General features: G+C 32.4%; 1 protein-coding gene across 2 annotated transcripts in view; it reads left to right on the top strand.

Annotated features, from left to right (window-relative positions):
• The window catches only part of LOC114336381 (hydroxysteroid dehydrogenase-like protein 2), a 44,479-nt gene extending 25,764 nt beyond the window's left edge, over positions 1 to 18,715 (top strand). For both annotated transcript variants that reach the window (XM_028286743.2, XM_050658010.1), the window contains 2 exons: positions 6,634 to 6,794; positions 18,332 to 18,715. In XM_028286743.2, the coding sequence (XP_028142544.1) occupies positions 6,634 to 6,794; positions 18,332 to 18,554 (384 nt within the window). In that variant the 3' untranslated portion in view covers positions 18,555 to 18,715. The remainder of the gene's footprint in view (positions 1 to 6,633; positions 6,795 to 18,331) is intronic.
• The last annotated feature ends 849 nt before the right edge of the window (positions 18,716 to 19,564 follow it).

Here is a 19,564-nt window from a genome sequence, read left to right as displayed (position 1 = left end):
ACTGAATCTAATTCACTTCTTTCCACATTACAATTAGACAGCCGTTTGAAGAAATTCTGGGAAATCGAGGAAATTCCCAATAAATTCTATCTTTCAGAAGCTGATGAGGCATCTGAAAACCTATTCCGTTCTACAACCAAAATTTTACAAAATGGTAGATTTCAAGTAAGTTTGCCGCTGAAATCACCTTCAGAAAATCTAAAGTTAGGAAATTCTTATTACATGGCCAGAAAGCGTTTCATTTCTTTAGAAAATAAATTTAAAACTAATTGCAACTTTTATCAAGACTATAAAAAAGTTATTGATGAATTAATTGAATTTGAACATGCTCATTATGTACCCCTAACTCTGCTAAATGCCAAAACTGAAAATAAATATTTTATTCCGCACTTTGGTGTAGTTAGAGAATCCAGTTTAACAACGCGTTTGCGCGTTGTCATGGACGCCAGCGCCAAAAGTTCCTCAGGGTATTCCTTAAACGACGTGTGTTTAAAGGGATATCAGGTCCAGCCAGAATTGTATGACATTCTATGTAGATTTAGACTTTTTCCTTTTGTATTCACGGTAGATATTAAAAAAGTGTTCCGACAGGTCCTCGTGAACCCGGAACAAACTTTTCTTCAAAACATTTTATGGCGAGAAAACCCTGATGAAGACTTTAAATGTATCCAACTCGATGTTGTAGTTTTTGGAACCAATTCAGCCCCGTTCTTGGCAACAAGGGTTCTTAAAGAAATTGCTTGTCTAAACTTTTTAGAATTTCCTCTTGCGTCTGATGCAATTCTGAATCAATTCTATATGGACGATGGCCTTTGTGGTTCATATAATCACAACGAACTTTTCAATTTATACTCTCAATTAAATACCATCTTAAATAAGCATGGGTTTGAGTTGCATAAATATTGTTCAAATAGTGATTATTTTCTTAAAAATATTTCCAAAGACATTTCGAAAAATCAAAAAGCTGATTATGACATAAACATAGATGAAGTCCCAAGTAAAGTTCTTGGGTTAAAGTGGAGTACAGCAGAAGATACTCTTTGTATTTCCGTGCCTCAAGAAATCGTGCACGGTCCAGCTACCAAAAGAAAAATACTTTCTATCTTAGCTCAATGTTATGATCCGTTAGGCTTGATAAATCCTGTTATAGTAAAAGGTAAGATACTGATGCAAAAATTATGGTTCAAAAAGTTTCATTGGGACACCGTAATAAACGACGCTTGCATTCTTAAAGATTGGCACAATTTTATTGAACATATCCCCTTGCTTTCACAACAAAAAATAGCTAGACAATATTTTCGTCCGAAAACTATTAGCATAATAGAAATTCATGGCTTTTCTGATGCAAGCATGGAGGCTTATAGTGCTTGCATTTATTTTCGAGTTCTTTATTCTGACAATGATATTTCTTCTACTTTAGTATCTTCAAAACCTAGAGTCGCCCCACTTAAATCAATTACCATTCCAAGGTTAGAACTTTGTGCTATGCTCTTGCTGGCGAAACTTGTAAACAAAATTCTACAAGTCTTCGAAAATAAATTAGAGTATGACTCAATAAATTTGTGGACCGATTCTCAGGTCGCTTTATGTTGGTGCAGGGCACACCCTAGTAAATGGTCAGTGTTCGTATCGCATAGAGTTGCTCAAATTCAAGAACTCACGCAAAATTGTCAGTGGCGATACATTAAATCAGCTGAAAACAGTGCTGACATTCTATCACGCGGTTTATCAGCTCAAGAAATTCTGGACAATAAGTTGTGGTGGTCCGGTCCTGCCTTTCTTCTTAATCATTCTTTAGAATTCTCTGATGAACCCCCAATAGCTGATCAGCTAATTACAGAGCACAGAAAAACTCGTTCCAATATACTCACAAACGTCAACTCAAAACCTCCTTGGGAACAATTATTTCAAAAATTTTCTTCTTTTTCTCGATTACGTCGTACTATCGCATATGTACTCAGATTTGTCAGTTGTTTAAAAGGAAACAAACAATCTGATCCCCTCACTGTTGAAGAATTGGACCAAGCTCTATATTTTATAGTTCGGCAAGTTCAGCTAACCAATTTTTCTAAAGAAATTTCCGAACTTTCTGCAAACCAGCAACTATCAAATAAACAATTATTATATTTAAATCCATTTCTCGATGAATTATCAATGCTGAGGATCGGCGGACGGCTTTGTAACGCCTCCATTCCCTACCAACAGAAACATCCCTTGCTTTTGCCACCCCATAATCATACGACCTCCCTCATACTAGAGTACGAACATAGGCGGCTCGGGCATGCTGGTGCTCAAACCGTTCTGAGCAATATTCGTTTATGTTTTTGGCCCCTTAATGGTCTCAGAGAGATCAAAAAAATCATTCGAAATTGCAATATGTGTTTTCGATTCAATAATCAAGTCTGCCAACAGATTATGGCAAGTTTGCCCTCTGATCGTGTAAATGTTTCTAGACCATTTCAGAAAGTTGGAATTGATTTCGGAGGATTCTTTCAAATAAAATCCTCAAGGCTTCGTAAATCTCCACTCATAAAATCATACATTGCGGTTTTTGTTTGCATGGTCACCAAGGCAGTTCACATAGAGCTAGTTCTTGGACTGTCTACTGACTCCTTTCTGAACGCTTTAAAACGTTTTGTCTCGAGAAGAGGAAATCCGTCAGTGATCTATAGTGACAACGCCACCAATTTTCTAGGTGCAAAAAATGTCCTACATGAGTTGTATCAATTTTTCAAAACTAATAATAATGTAAATATTATCTGTGACTTTCTTTCACAAAATGAGACCAAGTGGAAATTCATTCCACCTCGATCTCCGCATTGGGGTGGAATCTGGGAATCCGCCATCAAAAGCGCAAAATTTCATATCAAGAGATTGGTGGGTAATGCTTTGTTCACTTCAGAAGAGTTTAACACTATTCTTTGTCAAATCGAGGCAATACTAAATTCTCGGCCCTTAGGTCCAGTTTCTAATGACCCTACAGATTTAACCTGCCTTACACCGGGACACTTTCTGATAGGGTCTCTTCTCACCGCTTATCCTGAAAAGGATCTTTCACATTTAAACGAACATAGACTTTCCACCTTCTAGCAGATTTCTAAAATTCAACAAGTTTTTTGGAAACGTAGGTCGGTTGATTACTTAAATCGCCTTCAGAACCGGCCTAAATGGGCTGAAGAATATTCTAACCTGCAAGTAAATAAACTAGTTTTACTCAAGGAAGATAACGTACCTCCAATGATGTGGCCGTTGGCGCGCATCATTGAAGTATATCCTGGTAAGGATGGCAAAGTCCGTGTGGTTAAGCTCCGTACGGCTTCCGGAGAGTTTATCCGATCCATTTCAAAGCTTTCTTTATTACCAAATCAAACTCAACCTTAAAACGACCAACATGCTTATTTCTAGTTTTGTTACATTCTTCCTAACACTTTGTTTTTTCTGTTTCTGTTACTGTGTAATTTAGTTGAAGCAGGGATGCTTCAACGCGGGGGAGAATGTTGAAACTTTATTATATAATCCAAATTCTAATCTTTGCTTTATTACGCCCCTAAAATTATGTCACATTTAATACACGATTTTGGCCTTCTTAAAAAATCTATCTCAAAAAAATGAGTGACAATTCCTAAATAAAATATTTGTCAATGTTCCATATATTTCAAAAACGATAGCTTTTTCAATTATAATAGTTCATAATTAAGTCCAAATTAATATTTGGGACTTTTTTTGTACAATATTAATTCTCGATGTGTCTGGCGTAAAAGCTAAACTTAGCTTTAGTAAGTGTAGTCTTTTTAAATAAACCAATTAGGAAAAAGAAGTAATTTATTCTACAACCAAGAGACGGAGAAAACGGTTTGGGAATTAATACCAAAGCGATACTTCTTCAATAAATATTTAACTGATCGTTTATGGACTTTAGACTTTGGAGCAGATCCTAAATTTTTTTAAATCTATTGTATACATACCAATCTACCTACTTTTCATAATAATGGTCTAGAACAGCGGTTCTCAATCTGTGGTACATGTACCACTGGTGGTACACAAAACGCAAAACTGTCAAAATCACCACTATTACAGTTAATTAGATTACCTATCTAGATAGGTAGTTATTTCAGTAGGTGGTACCAAAAATATTAAAAAGTATTTTGTGGTACATGACTCAAAAAGATTGAGAACCACTGGTCTAGAAAATAGACATAATTTTCATTCCATTATGATACAGTAAACAAACATTTATTTCGTACAGTTTAAAAATCGAGAGTGCATAAATATTATTTTTAAAATCAATTGACCGTTTAAGAAAATTGTAAATTACGCAAAAACTATGACTCCTAGTTATGGAACATCCCTATACCATTCGAAAGAGGAACCTGTGTTTAGTATAATAATTTATTAACATACATGGTGTTTTATTTAAAATAAGCATCATATGACACATTAAATAATCCAATAATGAAACTGTAAATTTTGAGCACCCTGTAAATAAATGTGTAATAATCAATCATGGAATACAATAATTATAAAATAATTACCAGACCGTACTGTCATAAAATGACAATGTCATACAATGCCATTAATTAACTACATCTTTTGTTTTAAAATCGATTTACAGAATAAGAATTTTAATAATTGTAAATTATGCAAAAGCTATGACACCTAGGTATAGGACATCCATATACCATTCGAAAGAGGTAGATTTGTTTAGTATAATTATTTATTAATATACATGGTATTCCATTTAAAATAAGAATCATATGACACATTGAATAATCCAATAATAAAACTGTAAATTTTGAACACCCTGTAAATAAATGTGTAACAATTAATCATGAAATACATTCAACCAATATCCAAATATTTAGATGTAAATGTATTTTTTTTATAATTTCTTAAATAGCTTAAGAATAAGCCTTCTTTTAAAACTTTACATTTTAAGAAAAGTCACCATAACTCAGAAAACTCTGTACATAGGTATAGAGAAGCCTTATGAAACTATACCATATTTTTTGCGGACAATTAAAAAATGCAATAAAATATAGGGTGTTCCATAAGAAAAAATATAACTTTGATACGCCGCCATTTATTTGGACACCCTGTATATTTCAAAATAATTTTAAAATGTAGATTTTATCAGCTTACAAACCACTAATTAAAATTTTTTTTCAAATCTTTTACCATTTCGCTGTAATCTTCCGTCGCGTTAGTGGTGACTCACCCTGTATAACCGTTTGTTTACCAAAAGTTATCGTGAATCTCCGACAAAGCAACACTTAACTGCGAATCATCCTACATCAGGACAATGCAAGTGCTCACACTGCCCAAAAGACAATAGAGTTTTTGGAGCTTCAAAACATCAAATTGTTAAACCATCCACCGTATAGCCCCGACCTAAGTCCTAACGACTTCTTCACGTTCCCAAAGATCAAGAATTCAATGCGTGAGCAGCGATTCCAGTCGCCAGAAGAAGCCATCGATGCCTTTAAAACAGCGATTTTCCAGGTGTCAACTGAAGACCGGAATAACTGTTTTACCAATTGGTTTGAACGTATGCAAAAGTGTATCGATATTGATGGGACATATTTTAAAAAGCAATAAAGTACTTTAAGGACCGGTTTTTCAGTGAGCGTTTAAAATTTTGGTTAGCTAACCTAGTTTAAATTTTAACCAGTATTTTAACCCGCATAGCGTTTTTCAGTGCTTTAAATCAAGTTAAGAAAATCTCGGTTAGCTAACCACTTTTTTTCTTCTGTTGGCAGCAGTAACTGTACGTGCGCATGTGCAATTCGAGAAATAATGATCAATTTGACATAAAAATAAATAAAAGACAATTTCATAACCGAATTTAAAAAATGATTAATGTAATGCAATATCAAGTTCGGAATCTTTGTTTAGTTCATATCGTCTACCTCGGTTTCATAACACAAGAGAATTATAATTATTGGGACGATTTAGACTTTTCTTCCGATTTTGTTTGTCGAAGACCACGGTCTTATCACTATTTGAACAGATTGACCAGGAAATAAGAAGTCAGACTCTTTGGTAAATAATTAAGTATTTTGCTGTGTAGACAAATATAAAATAATCTTTTTAAAATATTACTAGGAATCATGCATTAAATCCTGTTACAGTAAGCGTAAACATAGGTACATGTTACAGTTATATTTAAAAATATTTCCTTATAATTCCTTCCTATATAATAACGATAATAATTTATAATTTCAATATTAATAATTTCCTTATAATAATAAGGAGGTATTAGAATACTTCCCGCGATGAAAGAAAATAACATAACCCAACTAATCCCTTCTGTCAGGCAGGTACTCAAAAAAATAAACATGATGCATTCACTGCCCCAATGCGCAAGCGTAACCGCAAAATTCGGAGTTAAATCATCTAACGAGGATCGGTTAAAATCGTGGTTAACTTAAACGAGTTTAAGCTCTAACCTAGTACTGAAAAACAGATTAACCATGAATATTTCGGTGACCAAAAATAAATAGGTTAACCCAGCACTGAGAAACCGGCCCTAGTCTATATATTTTTTGTCTTTATGGCTATATGCAAAACTAAAAGACAACCCTTGTACTCGGACATATGCTTAAGATTTTCGCAAATACAACCTTTTATTTTTAGAAAGTTGAAGCTCCTGCGGCCTCTTCGTCATCATCTGCTGCTCCAACAGGAAAAATTGCGTCACTGTTTAAGAAAATTGAAAGCGCCATATCGCCACAAACGATTGCAAAGACTCAAGCAGTTTACGCATTTAATGTAACAGGAGAAGAGGCTGGACTTTGGTAAGTTTTAATGTATTCGATGAGAAATATTCAAAAGTTTTATATTTCGGTCGTTGATAACACATTTTTATATTACTCACGTAATTTTTAGTCCAGGAACCGAAGCATTTCACCTCGCAATTTTTACAGAATGGATCGATTTGCTTGAAAATTTGAGAATAAGTAGTGGATAGTTCAAGGATCAAAATATATATTGATGCCGAAAGGCGATTTTACCATGGGGTCGGTTGCCACCCCATCTTAAGGGTGGAAATTTTTTATTATATTTTGACTGCAAAAGTTGATAAAAACATTCATTCTAAGCAAAAAATGTTCTATACATTTTTTTGATAAAATTAATGCTTTTCGATTTATTCGCTATCGAAAGTGTTAGTTTTATATAGAAAAAATCAATGTTTTTCGATATATTATACTCATTTACCATTCACTCAATTTTTGCCGTAGAAAAAATTTTTTTAAACCAAGTTCTTGGGAGTTAAATAACCTACAAATTCATATTTAAACATTTTTTCGTATCTCTGATGCTAATCTTTCTATTCTCAAGAAAATGGCATTTTTTACCAAACTACAAAAAGTCGTTATTCGCGTTTTTTAAAACAAACTCTAGTTTTTTAAAAACTAATCATTCTAAGCCAGTCAAACTTTTAAAATCTATTAATAATACATAAATAAAAAAGAATTAATAAGGCCAATGACTAAAAGCAAAGCTAACTTACATTATAATGCTTCCAATTGGATTTCTTTTTTTTTTTTAATATATTGATTTTTTAACCGTAACCATTTTAATTTTTATCTTAGAAAGTTTGTTAAAAAATAATTTGGTAGGTTTTTACAAGATCTATAAGACTATTAATACCAAATCCTTTTAAAATCCTCAGTCGCAAAAAGTGGTGACTTTGAAAGGGTTGGTAAAGGTGATTTTTGCATGTTATTACAAGTTTTAATTGTCAATAGCTCACTCAATTTTTACCGTAGAGAAAATTTTTGCAAACCAGTTTCTTGGGAATTAAATAAGCTACAATTTTATATTTAAATATTTTTTTGTATCTCTGATGATAATCTTTCTACTCTGAAGAAAAGGGAATTTTTTACCAAACTTCAAAAATTCGATATTTGCTTTTGACTCCATTTTTTTTTTAAACTAAACATTCTAAACCAGTTAAACTGCTAGAACCTATTAATAATACATAAGTAAAGAAGGCGAAATAAGGTCAATGACTAATTTTAATCAGGGTGGTGATTAGGGGTTTGCTTTCGATCACTTTTTCGCTGAAAAATATAGGGTCTGACATTCTTTTCATTATAAGCCACCTAATTTTTGAGCTAAAGACGTTTTTTTATTTCTGAAGATAGATATTTTTAAATACTTCAAATTAGTTTAAACAAGTGATCCTCGAAAAATGCATAGTTTTCCCGTCTTTTGACTTTGAAACTACAATATTTAGCATTTGCCGAAGAAGACCTAACATATAATAAAGTATAGCTCGATTACTATTGGTCTTAAAGAAAATTTAAAAACACGGTTTTGTTGATTTTTTCAAAAGGTACATTTTTTTAAGCAAAGTTGTTTTGATAAAACAAAATTTTTTTGAGTTATTTGCAGAAAACTGATTTAAAACATTAATTTTTTTAATATGAAACTAACACTTTCGATAGCGAATAAATAGAAAACTATTAATTTTATCAAAAAAAATGTATAGAACATTTTTTGCTTAGAATGAATGTTTTTACCAACTTTTGCGGTCAAAGTATAATAAAAAATTTTCACCCCCGATATGAGGTGGCAACCACCCCCATGGTAAAAGCGCCTTTTGGCATCATATAGATTTTGATCCTTGGACTATCCACTACTTATTCTCAAATTTTCAAGCAAATCGATCCATTCTGTAAAAATTGCGAGGTTTTGTCCTATTTTAAGCTTCATTACTTGGACTATTTCAGTGTTGTCATCACTGAAAATCGAGAAATCGCAGAGCAGATGTGTCACTAATGCATTCTCTATTAAGGTCTGTTCGCTCGCATTAGTTTTCAATTTTATTGTTCTTCTTCGTCGCCAACCATTTTCCACCCACTCTTGAATGTAGGTATCTTCTTTTTCTATCTTGCGTAAAGAGGGTAGGCGCAAAATCTTGGTCAAATGCTATTCCTTTTTTTCGAATCACGAGTAAACTAATCTTTTTCTCATGAGCATATTTCAGTGCGTCACAGTTTTTCGATTTCTTTCTAAAGCATTAAATTGTATGTGACAGAAAAAAGGCACGTCAGTGATTACAGACATTTATAACATTTATTCTAGTTGTCGATAGATAGCGCTATAATCGAGAAAAAAATATTTACGAATTATATAATATATCTACAAATATAATCTGTACAATTTATAAGACTACATATACAAATCAAAGAAAATACCATTTTATAAATGCAATAAACACAATTGATTTGTTTTTATGCCAAATTGCAAATAAAATGTGACAACTGTCAGATTTAACTAAAATGTTAGGTTAGAATAAATGTTAGGTATAAATGTGTATTATACTACATTCGCTCTCGCGAGATTTTTTTTGACACATTCGGAATAGGAAACATATAACACAAAAATTCCTACCTCACACTATTAACTGCTAAAATCAACTGAAATCAACTTTAATCTTTCATTAAAAAAAGAACAATTAGAAATAGTGGGAGTGTCTACTAATCTCATAAAATTTTGTGAAGTTTATTTTTACAAAATATTTTTATTTTGTATAATAAATAATTTTCTCATTTGTTATCAATACATTATAATGGTGCAAATAAATAATTATTGATTGGCGTAAGGTTTGTTATTTTTATGTCTGTTTACTATTAATAATATTGGATATGACCAGGTGCGTTGGTTTTGTAGTAATTTCCAGTCACTTCTGACAACTGAACTTTTCAAAAAAGAAATTACTAACGTCAGTGTCAAAGTGAATCTCGATATAGCGAATTAAGAGGAAACAGTAGCGATCAATAGGTAGCAAAAACGCGTTCCAAGATTGCGGCTGTAATTTTGAATATTTTTTCGAGATATTTGGTACACGTATTCGTAATATAATAAAGAATGGCGGTACAGAGCCCAATTGGAAAAATATATTAATATGTGGAAATTACTCTGTAATTAAATACAATATTAAAAAAACGAGCCTGTACCGCCATTAAGAAGAACAAAAAAATACACTTTCTTCAAATAAACTTTTTTATCCGATGCCTAGATTTTGTGTCATTTTGGAACTACTAAAAATTTTTATTTCATTAGTAGTTCCAAAATGAAACAAAATCTAGGCATCGGATAAAAAAGTTTATTTGAAGAAAGTGTATTTTTTTGTTCTTCTTAATGGCGGTACAGGCTCGTTTTTTTAAATATTGTATTTAATTACAGAGTAATTTCCACATATTAATATATTTTTCAAATTGGGCTCTGTACCGCCATTTTTTATTATATTACGAATACGTGTGCCAAATATCTCGAAAAAATATTCAAAATTACAGCCGCAATATTGGAACGCGTTTTCGCTACCTGTTGATCGCTACTGTTTCACCTTAAGTATATCACGGACTTACCTTTTTTTTTTTTCATCATTTGTGACGCACTGAAAAATGCTCATGAAAAGGACCATAGTAAGTATTTTTGAAAAATTGAAACGCAGAATGAAATGTTACATTATTACCCAGTGCCGAAAGTCCCGAAAAACTTCTATAGTATTTTTCATGAGCATTTTTCAGTGCGTAACAAATGATAGGAAAAAGGGTAAGTCCGTGATAATACACATTTATGACATTTATTCTAACATGACATTTTAGTTAAATCTGACAGTTGTCACATTTTATTTGCAATTTGGTATAAAAACAAATCAATTGTGTATATTGCATTTATAAAATGGTATTTTCTTTGATTTGTATAGTCTTATAAATTGTACAGATTAAATTTTTTTTATATAGAATAATATAATGTTATTTAATATTATATTATTATCGCCATCTATTGACAACTAGATTAAATGTTATAAATGTCACCGACGAAATGTAATCAGCGACGTGCGTTTTTTTCTGTCACATACAATTTAATGCGTTGGAGAGAAATCGAAAAACTGTGACGCACTGAAAAATGCTCATGAAAAGAACCATATAATGTTTATTTTAATATGTTACAGGGGTGAAAAAAAAGAGAAAATTTAGTTTGATTTTTATATGCTGGTTACTGATATTCTTCTTTTTCTTCTAATGGCGCTACAACCCTTTGTGAGTCTTGGCCTACTTAATAATGTTCTTCCATTTTGTCCTGTCGGATACTTTCCTTATGACGTTCATGGTTTTAAGATTCCCCTCTACGTCGTCTATCCATCTTTTACGGGCTTACGGAGCCTTCCTCTTGTTTTATTTTCTTGGAGCTTCCATATCTGGATTACTTTTACAGTTCGATTATCTGGCATTATTTCTAAGTGACCAAGCCAGTTTAGTCTTTGTGATTTTACAAATCTAACAATATGTGCGCTCTGCATTAGTTCATCCAGCTCGTGGTTCATTTTAATTCTCCACGAACCATCGCAGCACTGGTTAGGTCCAAATGTCTTCCTTAGTATTTTACGCTAAAATATTTTGAGTTGATTTTCATCAGTGGTTGAGAGGGTCCACGTTTCACATTTATATGTGACCACTGGTCTAATTACAGTTTTGTAGATTCTAAGCTTAAACTCAAGATTCAATAACTTACTTCTCATGAAGGGCACCCAAAGTCCCATTTAACGACAATGTTAGCATTATGTCATATAGCTCTGTAACCAAAGCACTTAGAGACCTAATTTTTGTTTTATTTTATTTTGAAACTACATGTATTGTTTAGTCCCGTGTAGATTTTTGTAAAGTTAGAGTGAAAGAAACATTTATTTTAAAAAAATTTAAAATACTCTTACAAAAAAATCCAAAAAAGTTTGGATTTTATTTTTTATTTTACTTGTTTTTGTACATTTTTCAATAAAAATTTACGCGGGACTAGATATTATCTATCTACAATTACTGTAAAAATTTGGACCTTTTATCATCTCAGGAAACAAAGATATCTGACATCAAAAGTTAAAAACCTAGTATTCGGGAAATCGCCAAAACATAAAACACTAATAGGCTATAAAGCTACCGGTACACGGTGAGTTGAGTGCAGACGTTCAGAAAACAAATAGTTTTGTAACCATGGATATTTTATACTATAATGTGTTATATATCGTTGGAAAGAGAAGATTTCAGAGAATAATTTTCAATCATAACCCAAAAAAGTTAAAAAGTTAAATTTTCGGACTGGGTGCCCTTAAGTCTTTGTATGCATAAAAGGACTTATTACCGCTAAGAATATGTACTTGTATTTCTTGACTGGTGTTGTCATTTATTATTGATTCTAGGTAGGGAAAAGTTGAGGCATATTCGTAGGTATGGTTTTCTACCTTCAGATTCTCATGTTGATTCGACTTTGTGCACTTCATATATTTTGTTTTACTTTCATGTATATACAGGGTGTCCAGAAACTCTACCGACAAACGAAGACAGGAGATTCCTCAGATAATTTTAGGACAATTTAACCCAATTCACCTAGTCCGAAAATGCTTCCTAAGGAAGCTAGAGCTCTTTGAAGATGGCGTCATGTAATTAGTTTTTCTTAAATACCTCCAGAACGCTTCTATTTATAAAAACGAAAATTGGTGTACATATTTACTTTCCAGAAATGAATCGATTCCATCCATTATGAATTTCAAGTACCGGTCATAGGCGTCCTTTTTGGGTAGGGCAACGGTTATTTTATCGCCTAACTTTTTTGTCTTTAATTTTTAAGCATTTTTGACTCTGAATTATTAAATTGTGAGGTATTCTAGTACTAAAAGGTACTCTTACTTTAAGTCGATAGGATACACCGTTTTCTAGAAAAATCGATTTGAACATTTTTCGTTCTTTGAATTTCAAAAAAGAAGATTCAAAAAAAAATATTTAGAAAGATGAAAACTGGTACATTTATTTATATTCCAGAGATTAATTGATTTCATTAATGGCGAATTTCTAGTTCCGGTCATAGGCGTCCGTTTTGGGTAGGTCAACAGTCATTTTATAGCATAACTTTATTATCTTTAATTTTTTAAGTATTTTTGACACTAGATTATTCAATTATGAGATATTCGAGTACTAAAAGTTACTCTTGCTTTAAGTTGGTAAAATACATCGTTTTTTTTTAATTTTTTTTAACTTTTTTTTTCAAATTCCCAAAACCAAAAACTTTCAAATCGATTTTTCTAGAAAACGGTGTGTCCTACCGACTTAAAGTGAGAGTACCTTTTAGTACTAGAATACCTCACAATTTAATAATCCAGTATCAAAAATGCTTAAAAGTTAAAGACAAAAAAGTTATGCGATAAAATAACCGTTGCCCTGCCCAAAACGGACGCCTATGACCGGTACTAGAAATTCGCAATGGATGGAATCGACTCATTTCTGGAAAGTAAATATGTATACAAATTTTCGTTTTTCTAAATAGAAGCGTTCTGGAGGTATTTAAGAAAAACTAATTACATGGCGCCATCTTCAAAGAGCTCTAGCTCCCTTAGGAAGCATTTTCGAACTAGGTGAATTGGGTTAAATTGTCTTAAAATTATCTGAGGAATCTCCTGTCTTCGTTTGTCGGTAGAGTTTCTGGACACCCTGTATACTGTATAGACTAGTGATGTTGATTATAGTTACTTTAGACTACTTTAGAGTATTCGTTAAAAATCGTTACTTTGATTACTTTTGTTACTTTTGTATTTGAGTACCGGTAATCATATCGAGAATCGCATTTCTCAGTATTAGTCCTGTCGCCAGTGGGGGTACAACGGCCTCCTTAATTCGGATGGACCCAAGTTTTTTTTATATATTTTGACCCGTAGAATACGAATTTTTTGGATAAAAATCGATCCGGATGTCGATAAGATTGTTATAAACAAAGAACTTGAGGAATCACATAACAGCGATTTTTCGCAAAACAAAACATTGTTTTGTATTCTTTGGGTCATTTTAAGCAAAAAATGTTTTTACAAGTTTTTTCGTAGGATGCATAGTTTTCGACATAAACGCGGTTGAACTTTCAAAAAATCAAAAAATTGCAATTTTTGAACCCGAATAACTTTTGAAAAATAAAATAGCAATTCTGCTTACTGTATTTAAAAGTTCAAGTCAAATTCTATCGGTTTTGATTACTTTCATTGCTAAAAATTAATTTTTTTATCGTTAAACAAAGCTATAAACACATAATGCATTTCCCATTTGAAATCGAACGAGTAGGCGCGCATACAGACAATTTCTACGTAGATTACGTACATTAAAACGCATGCAAAAGTTATTCGGGTTCAAAAATTGCACTTTTTCGATTTTTTGAAAGTTCAACCGCGTTTATCTCTAAATAGACCATGTGGGAGACCGCTCCCGTCTGAAAAAAATTTCTGATTCGGTTTCTTTGTGGATTCCTATTTAAAAATGTCCCCTTCAAACAAATCTGAAGGGTGCCGGGCGGAATTTTTGGGCAGAAATTGTTTAAACAATTTTTTTAAACAAATACAAAAGATCATATTTTTTTGCTCTAAAACATATATTTTTAGATTTTTTGGGTCAATCTAAACAAGAAAGGTATCTTGTAATTTTTCTCAAAAATTGATAGTTTTGGAGTTATAGGCGATTTCCAATCTAAAAAATGCGAAAATACGCATTTTCGAGGCTTAGAAACTCATATTTAAATTAGTATTTTTGAGGTTGCCAGATACATAGATTGAAGACTGAACATTCAGCTTCACGATTCTGAAGAGTCATCGCGCCTAGCTTTAATTTATACCGTTGTTTTTTATTTGTTAAATATGCGTGTTTATCCGATTTTTTTGCCGGTGCGGCGCGCTCCATTTCAAAAATCTGCTATTTTCCTCCGAAAAATATTTTTCCTAGATTCTTTGGGACATTCTAAATAAAATAAGTTTCTTGATATTTTTCTCAAAAGTTAATAGTTTTTAAGTTATAAGCGATTTAAAATCCGAAAAATGACAAAAAACGAATTTTCGGATTTTAAATCGCTTATAACTTTAAATCTATCAACTTTTGAGAAAAATGTCAAGAAACTTATTTTATTTAGAATGTCCCAAACAATCTAGAAAAAATATTTTTCGGAGAAAAATAGGAGATTTTTGAAACGGAACGCGCCGCACCGGCAAAAAAATCGGATAAACACGCATATTTAACAATTAAAAAACAACGGTATAAATTAAAGTTAGACGTGATCACTCTTCAGAATCTGGAAACTGAATATTTAGTCTTCAATTTAAGTATCTGGCAACCTCAAAAATACTAATTTGAATATGAGTTTTTAAGCCTCGAAAATGCGTATTTTCGTATTTTTCAGATTTTAAATCGCCTATAACTCGAAAACTATCAATTTTTGAGAAAATTTACATGATACCTTTCTTGTTCAGAATGAGCGGCAAAACTTAAAAATATATGTTCCGGAGCAAAAAAACGTGATCTTTTGTATTTGTTTAAAAAAATTGTTTAAACAATTTTTGCCCAAAAATTCCGCCTGGCACCCTTCAGATTTGTTTAAAGGGGACATTTTTGAATAGGAATCCACAAAGAAACCGAATCAGAAATTTTTCCAGACGGGCGCGGTCTCACCACATGGACTAAAAACTATGCATCCTACGAAAAAACTTGTAAGACCATTTTTGCTGAGAATCACCCAAAAAATACAAGAAAAATGTTTTGTTTTGCGAAAAATCGCTGTTATGTAATTCCTCAAGTTCTTTTTTTATAACAAACTTATCGACATCCGGATCAACTGTTACCCAAAAAATTCGTGTTCTTCGGGTCAAAATACATAAAAAGACTTGGGTAAGTCCATCTGAATTAAGGAGGCCGTTGTAACCCCTCTGGCGACAGGACTATATTTCGTATAAGTATAAGATCCGATATAACGCCTTTCACCGATCTATTTAATGGATAGAAATTAAATGATATGTAATTGTTCTGTCATTGCTACTCCACAATATCAGTAATCTCGAGTAATCTTTTTGCATCAATTAAGTGCCAAAAACAAACCCTCGAAACTCTAGATGACGTACCTTAGCAGTAACCCTGGGCACCCAGGTGCTTCGGAGGGCGGTTCTGAGTGCAAATTCGTGTTCAGTGACCCCAAATACCCCGAAATAAGAAAATCTGGCCCTTAATATACTGATTTTAACATGTTTATGCATTTTTCGATGAGTTTTGTTCACTTTAAAATGTAATAGGTACATAATGCGTTTCCACCTATTTTTGTATTGTAGACTTTTTCCAGACGTCATCCTATTCCTAAATACAATACAAAAAGTTGTAAGTCTCTACTATATTTAAAAATAGATTTATTCCTGTGTTTTTAGTGTTAAATGCCCTGTCTAATAAAAACAATGCCATACCTACATGTAAAATTAAAGTTGATGATCATAGTCTAGAAATATTATCATTTCTACATATGTTCCGGTCAATCTAAGCTATTTTTTTCTAGGCCTGATAAGAATAGTGTGTATTTATTATTAAAATCTAATGTGTTGCATTTTTATTTTCAAAAGAACTAACATCTGTGAAATTCTGTGAATTATCTACCTCGACAAATCGTATAGAGTATAGACATCTGTTTCTGGGTGCATGCTTTTTTAAATGATATACCTCCCTCTGTTTCAGCTACTTCTCAGCGCCCTGTAATCCTGTAAAACTCTTCATAGCCTTCGCCCTTCATAGGTAAAATTTTAGTTAACTGTACTGATACCCAATACTCGTGGAATACCGGTCCGACTCCGATATCAACCGAGTAGATACAATACCCAAAATCAAAATAGGTACTTGCTCTGATGCTATTGGTACGAAGTAATCAGAGTAATCAAAGTAACGATTTACCTCTCTGTATAGTAATCGTTACTTTCGGTATTCGTAAGTAACGAGTAGTTTGTAACGAATAGTTACTTTTTCAACATCACTAATATAGACCAAACGTAGCAGCTTCCCGTTTCAGCTTTATAGCTTTTTTGCTTAATGCCCTTTTGTTGCGGCTTATTATGGCAACATCATCACCATTTGCGCATATTTGCATAGATCTTGTATTAATGCAGCCGTTCATATCCAATTTTCTAACAACAGCTTCTAAAGTTTGATTAAAAAGTGTTGTAAGGCATCACCTTGCTTAAGTCCATTTTCAATACCAAATGCCTCTGTCATATCTCCATCTATTCTCACCTTACCTTTGGAACCCTCCAAAGTCATTCGTATAAGTTTAACTATCGGTTACTTGATATTGGTTAATTAAAATTAATATTTTACCATAGCCACCTTTACTTTACAGGCCATGAAGAGAAAAAGGCAACGTCGCAATTGATGACGTCGGTAGTCTGACTTTCGGACTACCGCTTTCGAAACTACGATTTTAAAGTACAAATTCTGGTAAAATTTATAGTATTTTTTGAGTCGAACAAGAAAATATTATTAATTAGAAGTTTGTGCAAAATAATATTAAAAGTAATTCCTTGTAAGTAACGTTTATTATACAAAAAAAAAACAATAACAAGAATATAAACGGGATTCATTTTTTTCGAATCCTAAGAAAACTAATAAGTATTTTTCAAAAATTTAAACGCAGAATGAAAGATTATGTTAGGACCAATGGCCGAAAGTCCCTGAAAACTTGTGCGTTTATTTTAATAAGTTACAGGGGTGAAGAACTAAGAAAATTTAGTGTGATTTTTAGTTTCAAATATGTCATTAAAAAAACTTTTTATTCATTCTAAGGGACTTTCGGCCCTCGGTAATAAAGTAATCTTTCATTCTGCGTTTAAATTTTTCAAAAATACCTATTAGATTTCTCAGGATTCGAAAAAAAAATGATTACATTTAAAATACAGGCGTCAAAATTTTGCATTTTGTTCCTTTCCACTTAAAGTTTGTCACACTTATTTAGAAACACCCTGAATTGATAAAGAACAAATCTAGTTGTTAAACATAAGCGAATTAATCAAAAAAACAGAATGTTAAGAAAACCGGAGTCTATAGTTGGGTCTTAATTTCAGTATTTTATAAATGCCCGGTACACCATAAAAATTTAACTGGCTAGCAACAATATTATTACAGCGGTATTGTAAAATAATTAGGCTATAACATATTAAAAAAATCACTTAAATCTGCCAACAGGTTTAGGAAATATAAGACATTAAAAATGACAAAATTTTTAAGTGGACGGATTTCTATATGCACGCATGTTTATATAAAAATATATTATATTGAACTAAAATCATCAATAACATACCTTTTAATGTTCTTTATAATTTGGAGCACGAAATATTGTAAAATATTTCAGTTTCTCTGTAAATACAGTGAAAATTATTTAAAAACAAATGAGAACTGTCAGAATTAATCGGTCTACCAGATGTTGCCAAATTTCATCTTCATGGCTTGTTTAAAGGTGGCTATGATTTTACTTAATCTATACTGTTTGGTTTTAGGTATTTGGACTTGAAAAACGGAGCAGGCGCTTGCGGAAATGGCGAGGCCCCACAAAAACCGGACGCAACGTTGACAATGGATAGCAAACACTTCTTTGATATGTTCACCGGTAAAACGAAACCCACCACGGCTTACATGACTGGAAAACTAAAAATCAAGGGAGACCTAACTAAGGCAATCAAACTGGAAACACTGATGGGCAGCCTGAAGGCCAAATTGTAAATATAAAATCTGTTATGGACTACAAGAAGGTTTTTCTTGCAACTCACAACTTGTTTTTAACTATATTTTGTTAATTGTATGGTAAAATATTTTTACAATAGGTTTATTGATGTAAACAATAATTTTTATATAAGTAAATAAATTTATATATTTTATTTTTACTTTTGAGTTTTTATTCCTACGCAATCTTCTTCAAGTGCCAGAAAGGAACCATTCTCGTTGGAAGTTTACTGCGCTGAGCAGATGGGACGTGAATTATAAAATTCCCTTATCTTCCTTAGTCTCGGCATCCGTTATGGCTTGCAAATTGTAGAAGCCTCTGAGGTGTTACTAGAGAAGGTTCCCATTGTTTTCAATCTGGTATGATGTAGAGTAACATTTTTGGAATGTGCTATTAGATTGAAAACTTAGTTTTTTTTTTTCATTAATAATTGTTCATGTGTACGAATGCTTCAATATAATCTATAATCATTAAAACACACGCATACATATATCTTGATTGACGTCCAGACACCTTTGTATTAGTGTATCAAGTGGAAAAAGAGATTTACGTGTTCCTAGGCCTTTGCGAAACCCAAATTTTGTATCATTAATGTCTATGTCCAGTTTATGATATATTCGGTTATGGATGACTTTCAGTAGCAACTTTAGCACATGAGACATCAAGCTAATGGTGCGATAATCGCTGCATTCTCATGTATTTTTCCTTTTGGAGAAACAAATAAAGATGGAAGTCAACCAATCTTTGGGTAATACGTCTGAATTATAAACATGAAAGAGTGTCACTAAGGCAGCAATGGGCTTGTTATCTAATTTTTAGGATTTCGATAGGAACCATGTCATGTCCAAGGTTTTTCCCGCTGTTCATTGTTTTTAATGTCTGTAGTATTTCTAATTTTGTAATATTCGGACCTATTTCTTCCAATGTTCCACACTCCATGTTGAGCTCCACACTCGATGTTGCATGTTTATAGATATTATGAAGGAAACGAGTGTACCTCTAATATATT

The sequence above is a fragment of the Diabrotica virgifera genome, chromosome 8 (assembly GCF_917563875.1).
Source record: "Diabrotica virgifera virgifera chromosome 8, PGI_DIABVI_V3a".
Taxonomy (NCBI): Eukaryota; Metazoa; Arthropoda; class Insecta; order Coleoptera; family Chrysomelidae; genus Diabrotica; species Diabrotica virgifera.
This window is presented reverse-complemented; position numbering and strand designations above follow the sequence as displayed.